This window comes from Puntigrus tetrazona, chromosome 23 (genome assembly GCF_018831695.1).
Source record: "Puntigrus tetrazona isolate hp1 chromosome 23, ASM1883169v1, whole genome shotgun sequence".
Classification (NCBI taxonomy): domain Eukaryota; kingdom Metazoa; phylum Chordata; class Actinopteri; order Cypriniformes; family Cyprinidae; genus Puntigrus; species Puntigrus tetrazona.
Genome location: NC_056721.1, coordinates 18,435,194 through 18,454,468, shown reverse-complemented (window position 1 = coordinate 18,454,468; position 19,275 = coordinate 18,435,194). Strand labels below are relative to the sequence as shown.

General features: G+C 37.9%; 1 protein-coding gene and 1 long non-coding RNA gene across 2 annotated transcripts in view; one reads left to right on the top strand and one right to left on the bottom strand.

Annotated features, from left to right (window-relative positions):
• The window catches only part of LOC122328626, a 34,648-nt gene that overhangs the window by 2,038 nt on the left and 13,335 nt on the right, over positions 1-19,275 (top strand). The gene's annotated exons all lie outside the window — the stretch shown is intronic.
• calcoco1a (calcium binding and coiled-coil domain 1a) lies at positions 2,583-17,410 on the bottom strand. The gene is made up of 15 exons (XM_043224423.1): positions 17,166-17,410; positions 15,423-15,575; positions 15,239-15,341; positions 13,586-13,788; positions 11,989-12,201; positions 11,651-11,799; positions 10,782-10,851; positions 10,532-10,687; positions 9,646-9,900; positions 9,433-9,558; positions 9,071-9,166; positions 6,987-7,074; positions 5,776-6,029; positions 5,097-5,188; positions 2,583-4,463 (listed from the first exon to the last, which is right to left on the bottom strand). The coding sequence occupies exons 2-15, from the start codon at positions 15,552-15,554 to the stop codon at positions 4,436-4,438; spliced, it is 1,965 nt and encodes a 654-aa protein (XP_043080358.1). The 5' UTR covers positions 15,555-15,575; positions 17,166-17,410; the 3' UTR covers positions 2,583-4,435.

Genomic DNA, 19,275 nt, shown 5'->3' with positions numbered 1-19,275 from the left:
AGTAAAAATCACAGTTGTAAAATGTGCTTTTCATATTGTAACACTGGAAATGGCAATCAAAGCTGCAATCATTTTCAGAAGACCAAACTAATGATTAAGTGGTGTTTGGGGCAATATTTGTCCGATTTTTGCATTTTGTAAAAACAATCAGTGGCTCATTTTTTAAGGAACAGTTCACTCGATAACGAAAATGTGCCAAACATGTACACACTTTCAGGCCATCCAAGACATTTCAAGACTCCAGTCCATCAGTTAACATCCTGTGAAGTGAAAAACTGCTGTGTTTATCTGAAAGATGTATGTAACTTACCCATTACTTCGGCTAAAATACAAGGCCTTTATCTATAATACTGCTTTCTTCAGTAAAAAAAAATTACAGATTAAAAGAGGAAGCATTATTGTGAATTATAGACTCAAATTTTAGCCAAAAGCAACAAATTAGGTGAACGTTTGCTCTAATCAATGTTCTCCTGTCAATTTCATGTTTGCAGTACCTTGTTTTTCTCAGTTTAAGGCTCCAGGCAGCAATAAGCCATCCTTGATTGGACGTCACGTTGCTATGTAGTCGCCAGGGTATTCATTTTTTGCACGTCACTAGGGTAGTTTGGCTGGTTGCTAGGTGGATACTCGCTGACCAAATCTATACTTTTTTCTTGTCTGCTATAGATGTGACTTCTTTAATGTGAATTATTTTTCTTCTCCAAGCAAAAGTTGTCAACCCAAAACAAATTGCACGATGTAACATTCATATCAGTTGCACAAAATAACATTGATAATACTGATCTAAAGTTTAAGAAATATAAAGCATTGCAGAATATAAGTGTGGAAAAAACATTCAGACAAAAAGTGAACTAGGAAGGTATTAGGATGTAAAAGAAAAGTACGACTCTAATATCTTGCTCAGCAAGTGGAGACCATACAGGCTGCAGCGGTTTAATACCGCTCAATCAACTTGTAATAAAATGCAAAATGACCCATAATATATATTTCAATTCTAATGTTAGAGAAAAGACTGTGGCAGGAGGTGTTTGGAGAAGGAGATAGACATATAGAGATTATACGTTGCACATCCTCTGCAGGAAACCGGGGCAGTGCCTTCTTAAAAGGAAAGAAAATGCAGAAAAGGAAAGAAAGAGAGAAAAAGAGGTAGGGAGGGAGGGAAGGAAGGAAAGAAGGAGAGCAGGTAAAATGTTGTAATGCCAGGGTGCAGTGCTGTGGCCCCAGGCTCTTCATATCTTTTACATTTCTAATTAAAAGAGATAAAGAGTGAAGGAGTCATCAATCCTACAGTGATTTCCCTGTTAAGGTTTTAGAGGCAGCCGTAAAGCAGGCAGCCCGGCTCCATTGATTTTATAATTAGCTCCCGTCATGCTGCTAGGGGAGTGAGTGTGGAGAGGAGAAAAAAAACCATAAGAGACCGAGAGAGGGAGTGGTATAGGAAAAGCAACAGAGGGAAAAAATGGGGTGAAGGTCAGCAAAAAGTTGTTAAAAAGCAAGAGAGGATAACAGGAGGCCAATGGTCCAATTCTGCACAAGTATCTTTACAGGTAAATCAAAAGCCAGCGTAGTGCATCCATAATATCCATAAAAGGACTTTGTGCTGTATCAGTGAAACAATATTCTTGTGACTAAAAGGAAACTTGTGGAAATGGACTTAAATTATATGTATTTTTTATTTGTAATTGTAAAGAATAATGTTTGGTTATTGTAATCTAACAATGAGCAACAACTGTATGATATTACAACAATTTATTATAGTTGTGTATATGTACTATTATGTACAAGACTGTTTTCCATTGCATCCATTTGTACATTTTTATATTTAAAGATTTATATTCATGTAAAAATGTATATAAAAAAATATGCCGAGGTCCTTGCGTGCACTTTAAGTCTGACATTTTTCTATGTATTTATTTTTTTTTTTATGTTTGCCGTCCTATCAAAAATGCTTGTTACAGATGTGAAAACGCAAAAATCGAACCAATTAAAAGTGATTGACATAATGTGAGGTAGTATGTATTTTTTTATGTAAAAAGTTCAGACTAAAATGTTGGTCATCATCTGTGCAATGACCTTAAGGGTAATTAAGTAAATTTTATATTAAAGATTAAATCTAGGTGAGTAACTTATCCAAATATAAATGAACAAGTAAATATAAAACAATGAATGATAACAATTAATAAAAAATATAATACAAATTAGATAATTCAAACATGAATCAAAGAGCTACTTCACCAAAAAAAAATTTTTGTCATCTTTACTCACCCAAACTTGAATTAGTTTCTTCTGCTGAACACAAAAGAAGGTATCTTGAAGAATGTGGGTAACCAGTTTTAGGTACCTATTAATTTACATAGTTTTTTCATACTATGGGAAAACAGACTGTTAGGAATAACTTTAGGGGGAGTAAATGACCATTTTTGTGCGAACTATCCTTTTAACAACAAACAATATGAAAAACATTAAGTAATAAATGATGTAAAATTGTTAGTTCATGTTACCAATGCATTAAGTAATGAAGCAAATGACCCTTTCTTTAATGTGCTATCCAACACTTAAGAAGAGTCAATGGACACATAAGAGACATTACATTTTTTTTATTAATTAAACCCATCCCACACCCCGAACAGAACCGCATAACCTACAAACAAATAAGATAAGTGAAAGAAGGAATAAATGCACAAAAAAAAAAAAAACAAATCTCTAGTTTTATTGCCTTGAAATGACCTTTAGACTGAATTTTAGAAAAATGGACAACCATTACTTAGGACCTATCCTAACATATGCCCTGCCATAAACAGGTTTCTGGATGTAGTAAAGTGGGTAACAGGAAGCTTTTTTTTTTTTTTTTTTTCAAACTGGGCTTTCAGGTTCAGGTGAAGTGTATCTTTTAAAAATGAGAATGAATTGTTTTCAATATACAGCTTTAAAACTATCAAAGTAAAACCTGGTCAAGCGTACAATACAAATACAGTAGACTGATGGATGCAGAGTGAGCGCAAAAGCCTGTTTCAGTGAGGTGTAATGGTTACATCACTTTTAAAGTCAATACAGATTATGACATGTTGTATAAAAGGCAAATAACATATAGGAGCTATTTAAACATGACCCTACAGTAAACAGCAAGAACTAATGAACCAGACAAAATAAAAGTTCTGCATTTACAGTCAGCCCAAAAGGAAAATGTTTCAAACATTGCAAAGAAAAAAAAGAACTTGTACTTTTTTTAATATACGATACCTTTTCATAATATTCGCCTTCATTATTTTACTTTTTAATATATGCATTAAAATATTCTCCCTGTGAATGTTATTAAAATGTAATCATGGCGTTCTGAAATTATGAATTTTTCCTCAGGTAATGAGCTTAAACACAGCCAAATAATGTTCTCCACATGATCCACGTGACGCACCATTAAGCCATCACACATTAAACTGAATTAAAGATGAGATTCCTTGAATTTCGTGAGGCATAATTTAAAGCAGTTCAATTCATGCCTTAAAATTAAAAGTCCTTCTCGCGGTACTGCAAAAACTTCCTAATGTATTGCCAACCTCAAGAGGAACATTAAGTAGTTAAACCGTCTTAGTACGTTTCGCATACAAATAATAATTTTATCATTAATGTAAAACAGTGTTTCAGTATAATGCATGAAACTACAATAAAGCACCAAATATAAATTTTAGAGGAATTAAAAGTGACTAATTAAACTTCATAATTCCCTCAGCCTCCATTCTAAAGTGGATTCCCTCCAAAGAAGATCTTCCACATATGAATGTTACATGAGGATGAGAGTAAACGTCCTGAAAGGAATCTAAAGTGCCACTCTTCGCTCTTACATTTAAACAAGTCGCTGGTGTATCCCATTGCACGTAATCAATCATTTAATGTGTGAACTTTCAAACAAACGAAGTTTAAAATGCTTCTACCACAATACCCACGAAATAAAGAGCACCCAAACTAAATCCCAAAACCTGAAAAGATTTCACCGATATTGTGCTTTACATTATTGCTGATGCAGATTAATGATAATTGTTATTTCAGTACAAGTCTTACGACAGAACACAAGAAAATCAAGATTGGGAAAAACAACCCTAACACACACAAACATACAAAAATGCACTTTACTTCTTCCGCCTCAAACACAACCTTTCTCTCGATCCGCTCTTTGCAGGTGCCTTCTGCTTGTCGGTTGATATGTGTAAAATAACACATCCGTGCAAGTTGCCTTAAAACCGCGTGAGACATAAAGAGGTCTAATAGCTTACGCATATTCTAAGTGCATATAAAGTGTAAAGCAAATTGCATATTTAAATACTCATGTCAATGTGATATAAAGCGCAAATGCTTCTAAATACAAAACTCATAACACGTGTTGCACTGGCGCGAAGCAGTCCACGCTGCGCTGGCCCTCGGGTTCCTGCGGTTCTGCCTCTCACCACAAGGGGCTCTCTGCCAGATCTCTGCATGACGACACACACAACAGGACAAGCGTGAGTTTGGGAAGAAATGGTGCGTTTATAGACAGCAGAGGGTGAAAGAGATGGATAGAGAGGGGGAAACCGACGGAGGGGGTGGAGGAGTAGAGTTAGGAAGAGAAAGAAAGAGGGTGAAGGAGAGAAGTGAGGGAGAAAGGGTTTTAATGATGCTGAAAATTGGCCGGTGAGCGCTGTCTACCCTCTCAGTAAATCATTGCTACAGCTTCCTGTCAACTTATCTGTCCTCTTGTCCTCCCCTCACAGAACTCCCCCTATCCTTTCTCTCGCTCTCTTCTCCCTCACTAATTTTATGAGGTGGTATTCAAAACTTCCATCTCCTCACCATATTCGGACTGTCACCATAAATAAAGGCCTGCATTAGCGTGTGCGAGTGTGCAAAGACAGAAAAAGAGACAGACTGTGACAGGGAGATATAAAGAGAGGCGTTCGGGAGAGAGAAGGGCCGAATGTTTTTTGCGACAGTGACATATTTACTTGTGTGGGTTGTGTAAGAGTATATGTGAAAATCTATCTGAGCCCGTGTCTGCAGGTCACAGATAACGACAGCGTGACTGATGGGGTTTATAGACAGTGAATGTGTGTTTGTGCGTGCTGTACCCGAGGGTAGTGTCTCTGTTGTCAGGCAGGAGAAGAGCCATCTCCTCTCCAGAGCTGTGCCCTCTTGACAGAGTGGCCTCATACTCTTCCTCCTGTAAAGCACACACGCAATCACATACGCATGAATAAAGGGCCTGTTCACCGCACGTCTGAAGAACCAGCGCAACAAGATTTTTTAAAACCGCACAGCACAAGTTCTTCCGTTTTTAAATCTGATATCGTTCTGATTTGTTTTAAACCTGAAAGCTGCATTTTTTTTATTATATTTGTATTAATATTCTGATATATTGTGTTTTTTTTTTATAATAGGTTCATTCTTATTATGTACTTCTCAAACAGAACATGAGCGTTTAGCTCCAAGAAAATCTAATTCTACTCTGTATTTAGAGACTTAATTTATTTTGTGTCATTCAATCACATTACATTTAATGTGAAGAGACAATTAGTTGCATAATATGTAGGTAACATAGAATTAAATATCTGCTGTAGCTGACGCTAGCAACAGCGAGGTCATGGGTTCAGTGCCCACTGAAAGCAAAATTTATCAAATGCATAAATGGAAATGGAAACAACCAGCCTACGTGCCAAAATGTTTTTCTATGTAGCCACAAATATAATTTATAACTTGGAAATATTTGGATGTGCCGACTGTGATAGCTTGGCGATAACAAACCCTTACCGACTCAGAGCTGTGAGCGTGTGTGTGAGCGCTGGGCTGATGTGGAGATGAAAGAGGTGCAGGTTGGCTGATGACCACTGCGTCCATCCCTGAGGGGTGTCTGGGCGACGGCGGCGGGGTGGCCGGGAGCAGCAGGTCGGCCTGGGGCTGTTCGCACAGACTGTAATGGTTCAGAGGCCCAGAAGAGTGAGCATCCTGCAAAGCCTCTGGGTTCTCGTCCTCAGAATCAGACAGCAGTGGGCTTTCAGCACGACCTGGAACCACAAATGACAGATGCGCTTTCACAGTGATACTAAACGTGTGAGCCACGCTGGCAAAATGAGTCAGAATGAGCAAATTGTTATTTTTAATTTCATATTCTCCACAAAAAATGCCATTTTCAAGACAAAATAGTAAGCAGATTCGATTTACGTAAAAATCACCAAGCAACACTGCATGCAAATATCGCTAATTGATAATGTTACACATCTGATTTTTTTAAATGTTCATGTAAAACGTAATAAATTATGTTTGTATGAATCTTGCCAAGACATATTTATAATAACTTTATAAGGAGAAGTCAGCATGATTGATTTTTTTTTTCATTAGCATGGGTTTGAAAATCATATTTCACTGGTTTGGACTCCTGTAATTGAGAATTATTTATATATATATATATATATATATATATATATATATATATATATATATATATATATATATATTCACAAAGCTACCTACAAACTTGTGGTGGAAGCAGTCTTCCAGAAGTGAGCAGAGAAAAAGGTAGTCCTCTCAAAAATAGTACAAATGAAGATGATTTTAGATGCTTAATTACTATGTGGAGTGCTGGGACCAATGGACTTAATGAAACAAATTTGACCAAAACTGAAATTTTTCATTGCTTTTTCCTGTAGCTCAAAATTAGAACTCGTTTTGCCAGCACGGGTCACATATATAATTAATAATAAAGCAGGGCTATATTTCGATGTAAGTATGACAGAGTTGTGTGCTTTTGGGGAGGTGGGGTTGGTGTGCTGAAGTCTTGTCATTGTGCAAGGCCGTATAACGCAGTGTTGTGCAGTGGTGTGTGGCATTTTATGATGTGGCTGTCTGCCGCCTGGAGTTCTGTGGTATTGTTGTGTGGGGGCAATAAAGAAAAGAGACAGACCCACAATAGTGTCGTTGTGTAGTGATGTTTGTACAGAATTAAAGAAAGCACAGTGACTCACTGCTCTGCAGCAGCGCCGTCTCACTCCATTTAGAATCGCTCAGCACCTCCAGCCTTCTCTCCAGCTGACGGCTGTACTCCATCACTTCCTGCACACACACAGTTAACAAACCTCAGAGAGAGATGAAATAATGTTACACTCAAATGTTTCAAATACCATGCTGTCCCTCGTCCTCTTCTTAAATAATGGGTGTCTTAACAGGTCAGATTTCAACACTCGGTACTTTGCTGTTAGTGTTGCATGAAATAGGAAAATGAAGGGTTTGTAATGTTATGATTGGCTGACACCAATGTGAACACAATACACATATATTGTGGGTTTACTTGAATAAGCCATATCAGTGCTATTTAAATATTTTACTATTATCGGTACAAAAGCATATGTGATTACCTCTAAAATACTGTTTGTGCACTTCGTAGTGAACTCGTCCTTATAAGTAGACCATACTCAGATTTGTATTTGCGAAGTTGTTTTTAGTTTGTTAATTATCTCCACCTGGACATGTGCATTTGTGTACTTACCCTAAATCTTTGTAAAACTTTTTTAAGGTTATCATAAATCATAGAGTATTTAAGAAATAAGTAATTTTCCATTAATAATATATCTTGTTGCTGCATATGTCCTGGCCAGGATTTTAAAATTGCCTAAAATGTCCTGGTTTTGGCTTTGTTTTCAAACTGTTCTCTACAGGCCCACCTTGCACACCACGATCGGCCGTTATGTACAATGCCTCCATGCTAGTCAAGATACTTTTCAGTCGTTGAAAACAATTGGGATAAAAAAAAGTCCAAACGTAAGACATTTTTAGCCATTTAGAACATATGGTCGCCCTAAATAATAAAAAAGAAAATGCATCGGACACCCACTAGAAAAACACTCAGAAATGCAAATAAATATTTAAATTATCCAAATTTATGTTGACATATTAACATAACCAGTTTTATTCAAATGTTAACCTTAAAACCTTAAATCTAAACCTGGTTACTTTCACTGGGTACCCACACAAGCATACCATTAAGTTGCGACATAACAGCTTATGCATAAACAGTTCTTTTGTTTATGTTCTGCAAATTTCATTCACAGCCCTTACATAGGTAACATGCTAACCAGATGTTCCTCCACATAGAAGGATAACTTAAAGTTTATAGCTCATGTAAGATTTCTTTACTTAAGAATTCATGCAAAGACTAACAAAAATACAAGTATCAGATGTCTCTGTTTAAATCCCTCTGGCTCTTGCCTGCTCGGTTTCAAATGTAAGTGTATTTACTATGTGGAAAATTGCTTTAAACCAGTGCTGTCAGACACACAGAGCAAAACAACCTCTTGAGAGACGGCTTGCATCTGCTGTTTAGGACTGGTACAACAGCATGTTTCTGCTATGCCTTCAGGCTCATGTGAATGAGATGGCTGTTTACCAAGAAACTGAGCACACTCTGTAAACTTGTTGGATGACCTGTGAGAAATTTTGAGATGGCTTTAATAAGACTAAGGGTGTACTCCACTAGGCAATCCGAACCATGCACAAATGTGTATGACTGCCAAAGAGCGGTTCTTTTCACTAGTGTGAGCACTCCAAACCGTGCCTGGGTGTGGTTCATTTAGTTGTCCCTGGCCCGCTTGAAAGAAGTGGGCCAGAGCACTGCTCAGTTATGCTTGGGTGCGCTTCGCATGTAGTGTGAGCTCTAACCGTGCTGGGGCACGGAACAAGGAAGCGTGGTGTCGCTTTTTTGCGTGATACCTTGAAAATTTTCAAGCCACAAATGCGATAGATCTGTTAATCAACTTTTAGAGGGCTGTGGACCAAACGAGTCAAAATAATAAGCCACAAAGGTAAACAGAGCTCCAGGACTCCATTGTGCTGAGCGCTAGTGCTTCTCTTCCTGGTTATCTTGAAAAAGGTGCATACAAATGACGTAAGCGTGCTCTGGCATGAATGCTAAAGCACATTGTGAGTGCAGGCCAGGGAGGAAGAGGAAGGTGGACAGTCGTACTCGGGCTCGGTTCACGGCAACTGTAGTTTGTGTACTCCCTAAGACAGCATTGAGCACTTAAGAGTTTTGTGAGAACTGCAAAGATCTTGCCTGTATTTCTGTCTGCAGCTGCTCCTTCTCTTTCTGAGCCACTCTGAGACTCGCCTTCAGTTCTTGCAGCTCACGACGAGTCTCGCTTAGCTGAACCTAAACGCACAAACACAAAGAGTACTAGAAACCATAACAGTACATGTCTTACAATATTTACATTCACATTATATGTCATTTATGCTTTAATTTACATTTTATATTACTTTATATAAAAATTTAAATAGTCGAGGTCATTTTAGGTCACTAAACAAATATAAAAATATCTACAATTAATCATAATAACTCCTAAAAAAGTGTGCTGTTAACACTATTAAACAGACTTGACTAAAAACATATGTTTTTCTTTTTAAAAGAGTTTTTACCCGATTGCAGTCTTTCTCTCGTCCCAGCTCCACCACTGCTTTCTCTCTCTCCATCCTCGCCGCTTGCAACATCTCCTCCTTCTGCTGGATCTCGTCATTTAGGCGTTCCAGACGCACTTTGTCCAACTGTCAATTCATGCAATTACTTGAAAGAGCAACAGTCTCAAAGATGCCTTTGTGCTAAAAAAACCAAACATTTTTACTATGATGTACCTCAGCATTCTGCTGCAGGTTCTCCTTCTCCTGTGCCCAGTTGGCCCTGCCCTCTCTCAGAGCCAGACTGGCATCTGCCAGCTGAAGTGTGAGCTGTGCTGCCTGCAGACGGGCCTGATGAAGCTCGGCATGTGCGGTGTCCCTCTGAGCGACCATGTCTCTCAGCTCTCCCCTCAGAGTCTCCACACAGCGTTCACTCACGTTCAGACGCTCTTGAACACTCCGGAGTTCACTCAAAGCCACCTCATTGGCTGCCTGCTCAACAACAACACAATCATGTCATACTTAAAAGATAGTGACAGTCAACAGGCAGTTAGGGGGCTTGCACACAAGACTTCTGGCATCCATCTGCATCAATTTCTTTATTTTCTGAAATGGTCATTGCATTTATTTGAAATAGAATTTTTTTTTGTAACAATGTATCACATCTCCCCCAAAAGCATATTAGAATGATTTCTAAGGAATCATGCAACAATGAAGACTTAAGGAAAAAATTACATTTTAAATATTCCACAATGGTAATTTTTTATAGTTACTATTATAGTAATTTCTATAAAATCATTAAAAAATTTTACCAATCCCAAATAGTTTTGCACACTATAATAAAATTAAAAATGTATATGTTGGTCGCAAAAATCTTTTTTTTTTCCGAATACATGGCTACTAATAAAAGACATGCTTTCCGACTCCACATGGTGTAATTACAACATCCAACAGCAGGGGCTGTCTGGACTGTGCAAACCAGTCAAATCTTGACCCTCTTGTAAATAACATGCACTTCACGGATAAATGGCGTCAAGTCTCTATTCTCAGACACTACATCCTGTGCACGCCTCACAAGACATCCAAGGTGAAAGCTGGGGTGTGAAAACTACTGGAGTGTTACCTCCTTCCTGTGAGCGCTGTTGAGTTTGTGTGTGAGGGTGGTGATGGTGTCTCGAAGCTGTAGGGCATGTGTATCTCTCTGGGCCAGTGAGCTTCTCAGACTCTGGAACTCTGCTGACAGACTGTGCAGCTCCTTCTCTGTTTGTTCCATCTTTATCTAGTATATTACACGAAACCAATGAAACCGTTATGACCATGTACTTGTATTTATGTTTGCGTATATATAAGTGCATAGATGTTAGCTGACAAACCTTCAGGTTTTTGTGCTCATCCTCATCCTCCTTCTTTTGAGCCGCTGCTTTCTTGGCCCGTTCCCTCATCCTACACAGATATAACACCAATGCAACCATGTAGCTCATAGAGAAAATAAAACATAGTTTACTGTGCTAAACTGAACACTAGGGACGGTCCAATCACTCCAACAGCATTTGGATGTAGACAAGGATGCATATGGCCACATCATATGAATACATTCAATGTAGTCTGAATCACAAACATATAACTCTTTTAAGCTCTAATGAATTATTTTTAGTGAATCAAAACCAAAAATAGTAACACATTACAATGATTATTGCATCCAACTCGAAATGCAGCTCAGGTTGTCTTGCTAATCAGTGATTTTTTTATTTTTATTTTTATTTTTTGGCAACAAGCCACTTCTCCATATTTCAGCCAAACAAATGTTACGTTTTTCTACTGTAGAAGCAATATTCAGTCACAGAAAAGTGCATACATTTTGCAGCTTATCCACAGTTTGCGCAAGGAATACAAACTGACACAAATCATCAGAGAGGCTCCAACTGTTTCGGTCGAACTATTTTTGAAATTTCAGTGCATCAATTATTAAAAACATAAAACGTGACTGCTATTGTAGCTGCGACTGTAGCCTGATTTCCTGAATTAATACCTCTTATGAGCTGATTATAAATGGTTTGAATTAGTCTGAACCACTGCCCTACATAATTTACAGCATCAACGGAGAGACAAGTTTCTTTCATATGCAAATCAAAATGTTCATTATAACTGAAGGTCACCCAAATGAATTGGAATCGCATCAAACTGAGAAATCTAAATCAATACACAGCCCTACATTCCAGAACTAAGAGACAAAGCTTCTCACCTTTCTAGGTCAGTCTCTCTCTCCAAGCCTCTCTGGGTCAGTACTTTAATGTCCTCCTCTAGCTCTCTGATTCGCTGCTCATTAGCTTCTTTTTGAGACAGCAGGGCTCTCTTCTCCTCTGTCAGGGCTTCACCTAAATCCTCAACTTCCTAAAAGAGAGGGGTATGATGGTAGTGAGGTGTTTACACTAAAGCATAACACTAAAAACCGTTTAGCAGTTAGATTTCTGTCAGTGTGTGTGAACATATACACCACAGTAAACACAGTAAAAGACTAAATATACACAACTGTGACCCGGGGCTGACCACACAAGATGATGGAATGAGTGTTTACACTACCTTCTGCTTCTTCTTCATCTCCTCTACTTTCTCTCTATATTCTCTCACTTCCTCCTTCAGCTCGCTGATCTTCCTTTCCAGGTCCTTGCGGCTCTGCTCCCAGGAGCTTCTGTCTCGCTCTCTCCTGCCTTTCTCCCTCTCCACGTTCTGGTCTGCTGCTTCCAGAGCCTGGAGCAGCTCAGCACGCTCCTTCAAACACTCCTGGAGACGACTCTGTTAGGAAAAGCGAGAGAGAAAGATTAAGACATTTTGCCATTAATCACTTACCCCCATGTCGTTCCAAATCCATAAAATCTTTGTTTATCTTCGGAAACACAATTTGAGATATTACCGGGAGGCTTCTGACTGTCTCACTGACTGCCAGAATCCTTGCATTGCTGCTGACAAAGAACTGCAAACGCTATGTGCATCCAGCAGATGGGTCAAAAAATGGCGCTATGGTGAGGTTACGGTGCCGAATCACTGCCATTATTCTCTAAAATATTTCATATTTCATCTAAAATATCTTAAATTGTGTTTTGAAGACAAACTAAGCTTTTACGTGTTTGCAAGGACATTAGTGATTAGTAACAAAATTTTCATTTTGGGGTGAAGTAACCCTTTAACTACCCTATATGGTGATTAACCAAATTAATAACATATGTCAATTAGGGATGTCAATGGTTAATCTATGATCAATTAAAACGTACAAGCAGCAATGAGTAACAGCGACAGGGCTGGATCTTTCAAGAAAACAATTCACTAATGTACAGATTACTCTTAATGTTATCCAAACTTTACATTTAAAAGCGACAATACAATCCTTTAACCCGTAAAGCAATACAAATGTAGCAAATTAGTCATGTTTAATTATAGTTTCAGATAATTGTTTAATATCAGGCTCTGCACTTTGACAGAGCTGTACATGCAACACGAGCAGGGCAGAGCCCATCTTTTTTTCTTCATATCTTCATGTTCTCCCAACAAGAGAAAATTAACTTCTACAAGTTGCATTTTTTGGTATTATGGTTAACGATTAATCGAATGTTAATATTAAAGACGATCAATCATGGGAATGATTGAAAATTGATATCCTTAATATCAATATTTGCTGTGAAAATATCAAGATATTCATTAAATGCATGACCTTATACTATAATTAACTAAATTTAGTGTTGTTATAATATAAATAATTATCTAAAGGTTCTTTTTTTTCTCGCAAATGTTTAAAAAAAGATACCTCTCTAGTGAGAGATTTAACAATGCTATATCAGTCACGAAACAAAGCTCAACACAGACTATTTGGCGTCTAAAGCTGTTCATGTGATTTTTAAACCACACAAGCCCACACATTGTGGCAATGTTAAATGGAGACTGTCTGTCTGAGGTCTATAGCCTTCCGTGGATAAAAGTGTCTATACACTGGGACAGTGTATAGACAACAGCAAACAACAGTGTAATTTTTTGTATTACTGTAGTTTTCACAATTCAAAAGCAGCCGCTTATTTAACTGCAGGGAATGCTTTCACCCTAGGCAATTGATTCTGGCATTGTGTCTCATTTTTGTGGTATGATGCACTGAATTTGAGTCTTAATGTATTCTTTGAGAGCCTCTGACCTGCAGCAGCTGGGCTCTGGGGATGACCAGCAACATATCCTCGCCCACTTCCTCGCCCTGACCCTCCTCCTCCAGAGTCACCAGCTCCTCGAGGGGCTTTGGGGCGGAGAAGGTAAAAGCAGTGCTGCGAGAACAAACCTCTCCCCTTCCATCCACATACACAAACTGATACTGTTGGGCACTAGGCCCTGGCAGGTAGGAAGCTGAGGGGAAAGAAGAGGGCAACTTTAAAAGGCCAACAAAACTATAAACAAAACAACTGTCATGCGTCTGCTCTGGTTTTGAATATAGGCAAAGCATATTTGAATATTTCCTGTGTGGTTATTCATAGTGACTGAAGTTTGGAGATTTCATAGACAACCACATGATGCTTAGGGCACTTCTGATGACCTTGTGGTTTCTCTCTGAGGTCATAAATGCACTCTGTCTGCATCGCCATTACTCACCACAAATTACAATGCTGCCATTCTGCACTGTGCAAATCTCAGCCCTAATGACACTTTCGCAGAAACATACTTGCAAATCTCAGACTTGCACTACCATTCAGAAGGTCTGTGGTTTTTTTTTAAGTCTTTAATTTTTATTTTTAAGAAATTAATACTTTTATTCAGTAAGGATACATTAAATCGATGAAAAGTGACCGTAAAGACATTTATAATGTAATAATTTTTAATGTCACGTTAATGGTCGTTATTTTTTAACTTTCTGTTCATCATTAAAATGTATCATTAAACATTGTTTCTACAAAAACATTAACAAGCACAATTAATAACGATCAGAAACGGGTCTTAAGCAGTAAACTAGTGTCTTAGAATGAGTTTTGAAGCATCATGTAACACTGAAGACTGGAGAAATGATGCTGAAAATTAAACTTTGTCATTTCAGGAATTAATTCTATTTTAAAATGCATTCAAACTAAAAAATTACTGTAAAAAATTACTGTATTTTTTTTACTGTATTTTTGACCAAATAAATGCAGGCTTGGAGAGAATACATTTCTTTCAAAAACAAACAACAAAAAATGATTGACCCCAAACTTTTGAATGGTAATGATTTTTACTTTTACTGAATTGTTCCTACTAAACAGGAAATAGAGTCCACGTTGTAGATTAATTAATAAAGATGTGCTTTTCAAAAATCAGCTGCTCATTGGGTTGTCTCAAAGATGAATCGACTCTTTAGACTAATTGAAAAATCTGATATGTTGTCATTAAACAAATGAATGGCAGTTGTGGGGTTTTATCGTGTTGATAGAACTGCATGCTATAGCATAGCAAGATAAAACCTTTTCCAATAAATTGCATTTCTAAAATCATCCTTTGCAAAGCTTCGCCAACCCTACGCAAAAATGTGCAGAGAAGCAAGTCAATCAAGGGTAATTTGGGAGCATCCTGCCCATCCCTACTAATAACTAACTACAGGCGAATTCCTTTGTGGCATTTTATCTCCTTCACAGGCCATTCGAGGAGGAACATTTGCTAATGTACTGAATGCACCTCAGTGAATGAGACGAGCAGTTGGGTGAATCAATGCAAGAAACTGTAATTAGCTCCTTTAATGTCCCTAAAGCGCTCTATTCTTTATTCATACTGTATTGAGACTATCAGCTGACTTTTAAGAGGGCTTGAACACTCAAATAAATGTTTCAGAGACCTTGGAAATTAACCCAGCAGTTGACAGAGGCACCCTCTTTGTAGCTGGATGGAGCTACTGCCCAGACAAATGTATGGTAATCCTTGACTGATGACCAGCCAACCTTAGGGTAAAAGGAAACAGAAAAACGTAATTAAGTGACTTCACAAACTACATCAGTACCGCAGATGGCTTTATTTCTTACTTTAAATAGTCCGATCCAGTCGTTACTGGCCCATGTGTGCTGTGGGTTGATGGTGTAGTGGCAGTCCACTCTGCTCTGAGGAAAGTAACAACTTCCAACATTGCGAAACTCCACCCCTAATGTCTTCTCCATGGCAACAGTATAGTGATGCACCTGGGTAAACAGTATAATGATAATTGGCATGCCATCTAAAACTACTTTATACAATGTTTTTTCTCATTCTTCTATTGTTATACATGTAGTTTTATGGCTTTAGAATTCCATAGATTATGTGAAATATTAGCATTTACAAAAATTGTAACAAAGTTAAAATAAGGGTTTAAATTTAAAAGAAAACAATGCACACAAAATACAATACAATTTTACTCAAAATCCATGTTTAGAAAAGTTAATAGATATGTCATTCATACCATTGTAGAAGTATATAACTGAGGTCAAAACAAAAATACTTGAATACGCTATATTCAGATTTTATGCAAAGTTTTTTTTTTTTTTTTACCTCTGTGGTACTATAAAGAACATTTCACATCTATAGAATTATAGAATCTACATTCCTCAAAAATTACTTTATAGTGGAAAAAAAGTTGTTTTTTGTTTAGATTTTTTTTACTACAATTTAAAGAACTGGTCACTGAACATTTCTTTGAGGAACCCAAAATAGTGCCATACCCTTATGGAACCTTTATTTTTAAGATTGTATGCGTGTATTTATCCGTCTTTATCTACATGTACACCCCATTTGCCTATATCCACATTCACAATTAGCGTATACACAGTAATTTTAAACGTGCTTTAATTGGTCCACACGTGTTGTATGGACATTATTCTCGAGGCTTATTGAGGACAGTAGGGGAGAGGTGAGTGTATTGCGCAAGTGAAGAGGAACTGTTTATGTTAAACTAGATGCCGCCAAGTTCCTGCGGATGACTGATGTCGAGTGCAGACTTTCTTAGTCGGACACACATCAGCTCTTAGAGAGCATTTGTGACAGACTGTCGGGTGCCACAAATGCTGTGACTGACTTTGTGAGCTGTGTGGATTACAAGCAATGACAAGTGGGTTCATCATTAGCACCACATAATAAACTACACACTCCATATTTAGACTTTCCATGACCAGGCCAAGGACGTTTTCTGACGTCAGAACATGCAGCTTCAGTCTTCTTTTATTTTAAGAGAGCAAGGATAATTTCATTCCTGGTGGTATGACTCATTTAATATAAAATAGTTGTTAAAATGAGTTAAAACTGAAACACAACAGATGCACACTTAAAATATTACTTGACACGTAACACCGGAATGCTGTGACAAAAACAATGTTTACAATAGTTCAATAATTGCTGCAATAGTTCACTCCTTTGATTATTTGTATTACTGACGTACGAAACAAAAACAAAAATAATTTTTTGCATTGCCAACAATCGTGGATGGCTATTGCAAGCGAGGCCCAAAGTTAGAAACAATCTCAAGTTACTTGCTACAGCGTGGCAACAAACAAGAAAAACAATGCATAAGCAGATCTAAAGCTTTGTTACAGCAATTTAAAAAAAGGACATGACAACGTTATAACACGTTAAGAGGCAATACACATTCCCTGGGACTGCCCCAGATGATATGGGATGTTATAAACACGACATGCTTTTGTCTTTACAGTAGCTGCGTGCTACTGAACATGCTGCATTTTTTTCTCTGTCCCTTTTTTTCTTTGTGGAAAAAACCGCAACCGTCGTACAACAAAACTCACCCGATTTAGCTTAGATAATCAGAACAATGTCCTCTTGGAAAACGATGTTCGGTGATAAAAGAGAAAACATGTATGAGACTGATGACAAGTGCAATTTACACTGACACATTCGCCGAGATGAGCTGTGCCACGAACCTCTCACAACAATAACAAAAACAGAAGCATGGGTGCTTTGGAGGTCTCGGTGCACTGTGGGAAATGAAGTTCCATTGCTGGTTCTGAATAATGGCTCAGATACTCAAAAAAACTAAAATCCCCATCTGTAATGACGGCGCTTTGAAGGTCGACGTGAAAAGTCAGACGTCATGGTAACGGTACAGCTATTGGAGCTTTGATTGGTTCACATTTCTCAACGGACTCATCGACTTGGTTTCTATTGGTGAAAGGAATGTGTCAATCAACTGCTGACCAATGTGGTGCGTGTACGTCAGGAACGCATGGAGAAAAGCAACGCGATTGCGAAATGAACTAGTGATGGGAAGTCTGACTAATTTCCGGGAATCGGTTCTTTCGAACAGCCTAAAACAACAATGCGATGATTCGTTCAATTATTTTTCGGCTAAAAATGCTATTGTAGTAAAATGCCACTTTGCCTTGAATGCGTGTTCACATAAATGCCGTGCATGTTCTATTAGTATTTCTATGGGGTTTTTTTTATTTATAATTAACCCCTGAAACTTGAAGTACCCTTCAAGCAGGTAAACCTAAAATTCTCAAACCACCAGCTCACTCGTGGGTTTGTTACGAACCGGACTGTTTAGTAGACTCGAGAACCGCTTGACCCGCTTCAGTTCGTTTAAAACGATTCGTTCGGTCCGTTGCAAATGATTCTTTAAAAAGATCCGGTTCAGAAGAAGGATTCGAATGTTTCAGGCTTGCCAGATAAATTGTATATAATATAGTAATATTGGCATACATGATATAAAGAAGCTGAGTCAGACATATATTGCTTACATTGTCTCTCCCCACCATGCTTGACTGATGTCTGCATAACCTAATGTCTCTAAACGACATCTTTTCTATGTTATTCTGCTTTGGGTCCCAGCAGGCAGACACACATTCAGCCTGAGTAAACAGCACTCAACACATTTCCTGCTGACTCACAGAAACTTGAAACTAGAATGCTTGCCTGTGAAGCTGAAAAGCAGATGCTAAATGCCTATCGTGTTTCAATAATTCCCACAAATATGTGTATCCCACAGTTAGATTCACTTAAAATAGGCTGTTATAACTGTCAGCTCAATCCGTTTAAAAAAGTGAAATGAAAAGATTTGTAATGCGTTTAATAAACAGTTCGTGGAAAGAGATATTCGACCTGATGAGACATTTTTTTCCAAAACAGTTGTCTGATATTCTCGTTATGAACACCAGATGGCAGTATACTTTTAGGAAACGCACTAAGAGTCGTGAAGCGACTTTAAATATATTATTATTTATATATTAAGCATAATATTACTTTTCATTAGAATGACAATGTTATTAGGCTTAATTCGACAAATTAGTGTAGTTGTTTATTTACACTATAACAATTTAAAGTGAGTGCCCATGCATTTTAAAACAGCATTGTCACACATCACTATCTTTCAGATGTGTATCAGTGCCTGCTTTACAATTTAGAAGTAAAGTTTCACTTTATTTTTCCATAAAGCTGGAGTAATAGCTTGGATCAGCCAGGCATGTTATCTCTCATATTTGCTGCGCGCTTAAATGGATGAATGATTATACTAGAGAAGAACTTTCTTGAGGAATTTGGCACATACAACACTCAGGTCTCATGGTGCTATTAGGAGGTCAGAAGTCAAAGTGATATATACATTCTAAACGAAGTGCAGATTTAACACTCGCATGCCTTTGATGTTAAGGATTTGGGTCTTAAGTGAATCTTTCACTATTTTAAGAGCGTGCACTGCCTGCCTGCGTATTTGAGTTTTCTTAATCAGCTTCAAAATGATTAAACCATTTAACCGCTGATAAAATATCACCTTATTTTTTTGTGTTTTAAGGCATCAGAACCGGTTCGCACTGCTAGGAAGGCAGCCGCAGTCACTGCAAACAAGATGGCCACCCTGAGCCTGTAATTGCATGCAGGCAGTAAATGAGGCAGCCCAAT

Excerpts from the sequence above, each read along its gene's own strand:
- calcoco1a (XM_043224423.1), bottom strand. The coding sequence starts at position 15,554 with ATGGAGAAGACATTAGGGGTGGAGTTTCGCAATGTTGGAAGTTGTTAC. Across the intron at positions 12,202-13,585 it reads CCAGAGCCCAGCTGCTGCAG|AGTCGTCTCCAGGAGTGTTT; the intron begins GTCAGAGGCTCT and ends TTTTCCTAACAG. Across the intron at positions 5,189-5,775 it reads ACGCTCACAGCTCTGAGTCG|GAGGAAGAGTATGAGGCCAC; the intron begins GTAAGGGTTTGT and ends TGTGCTTTACAG.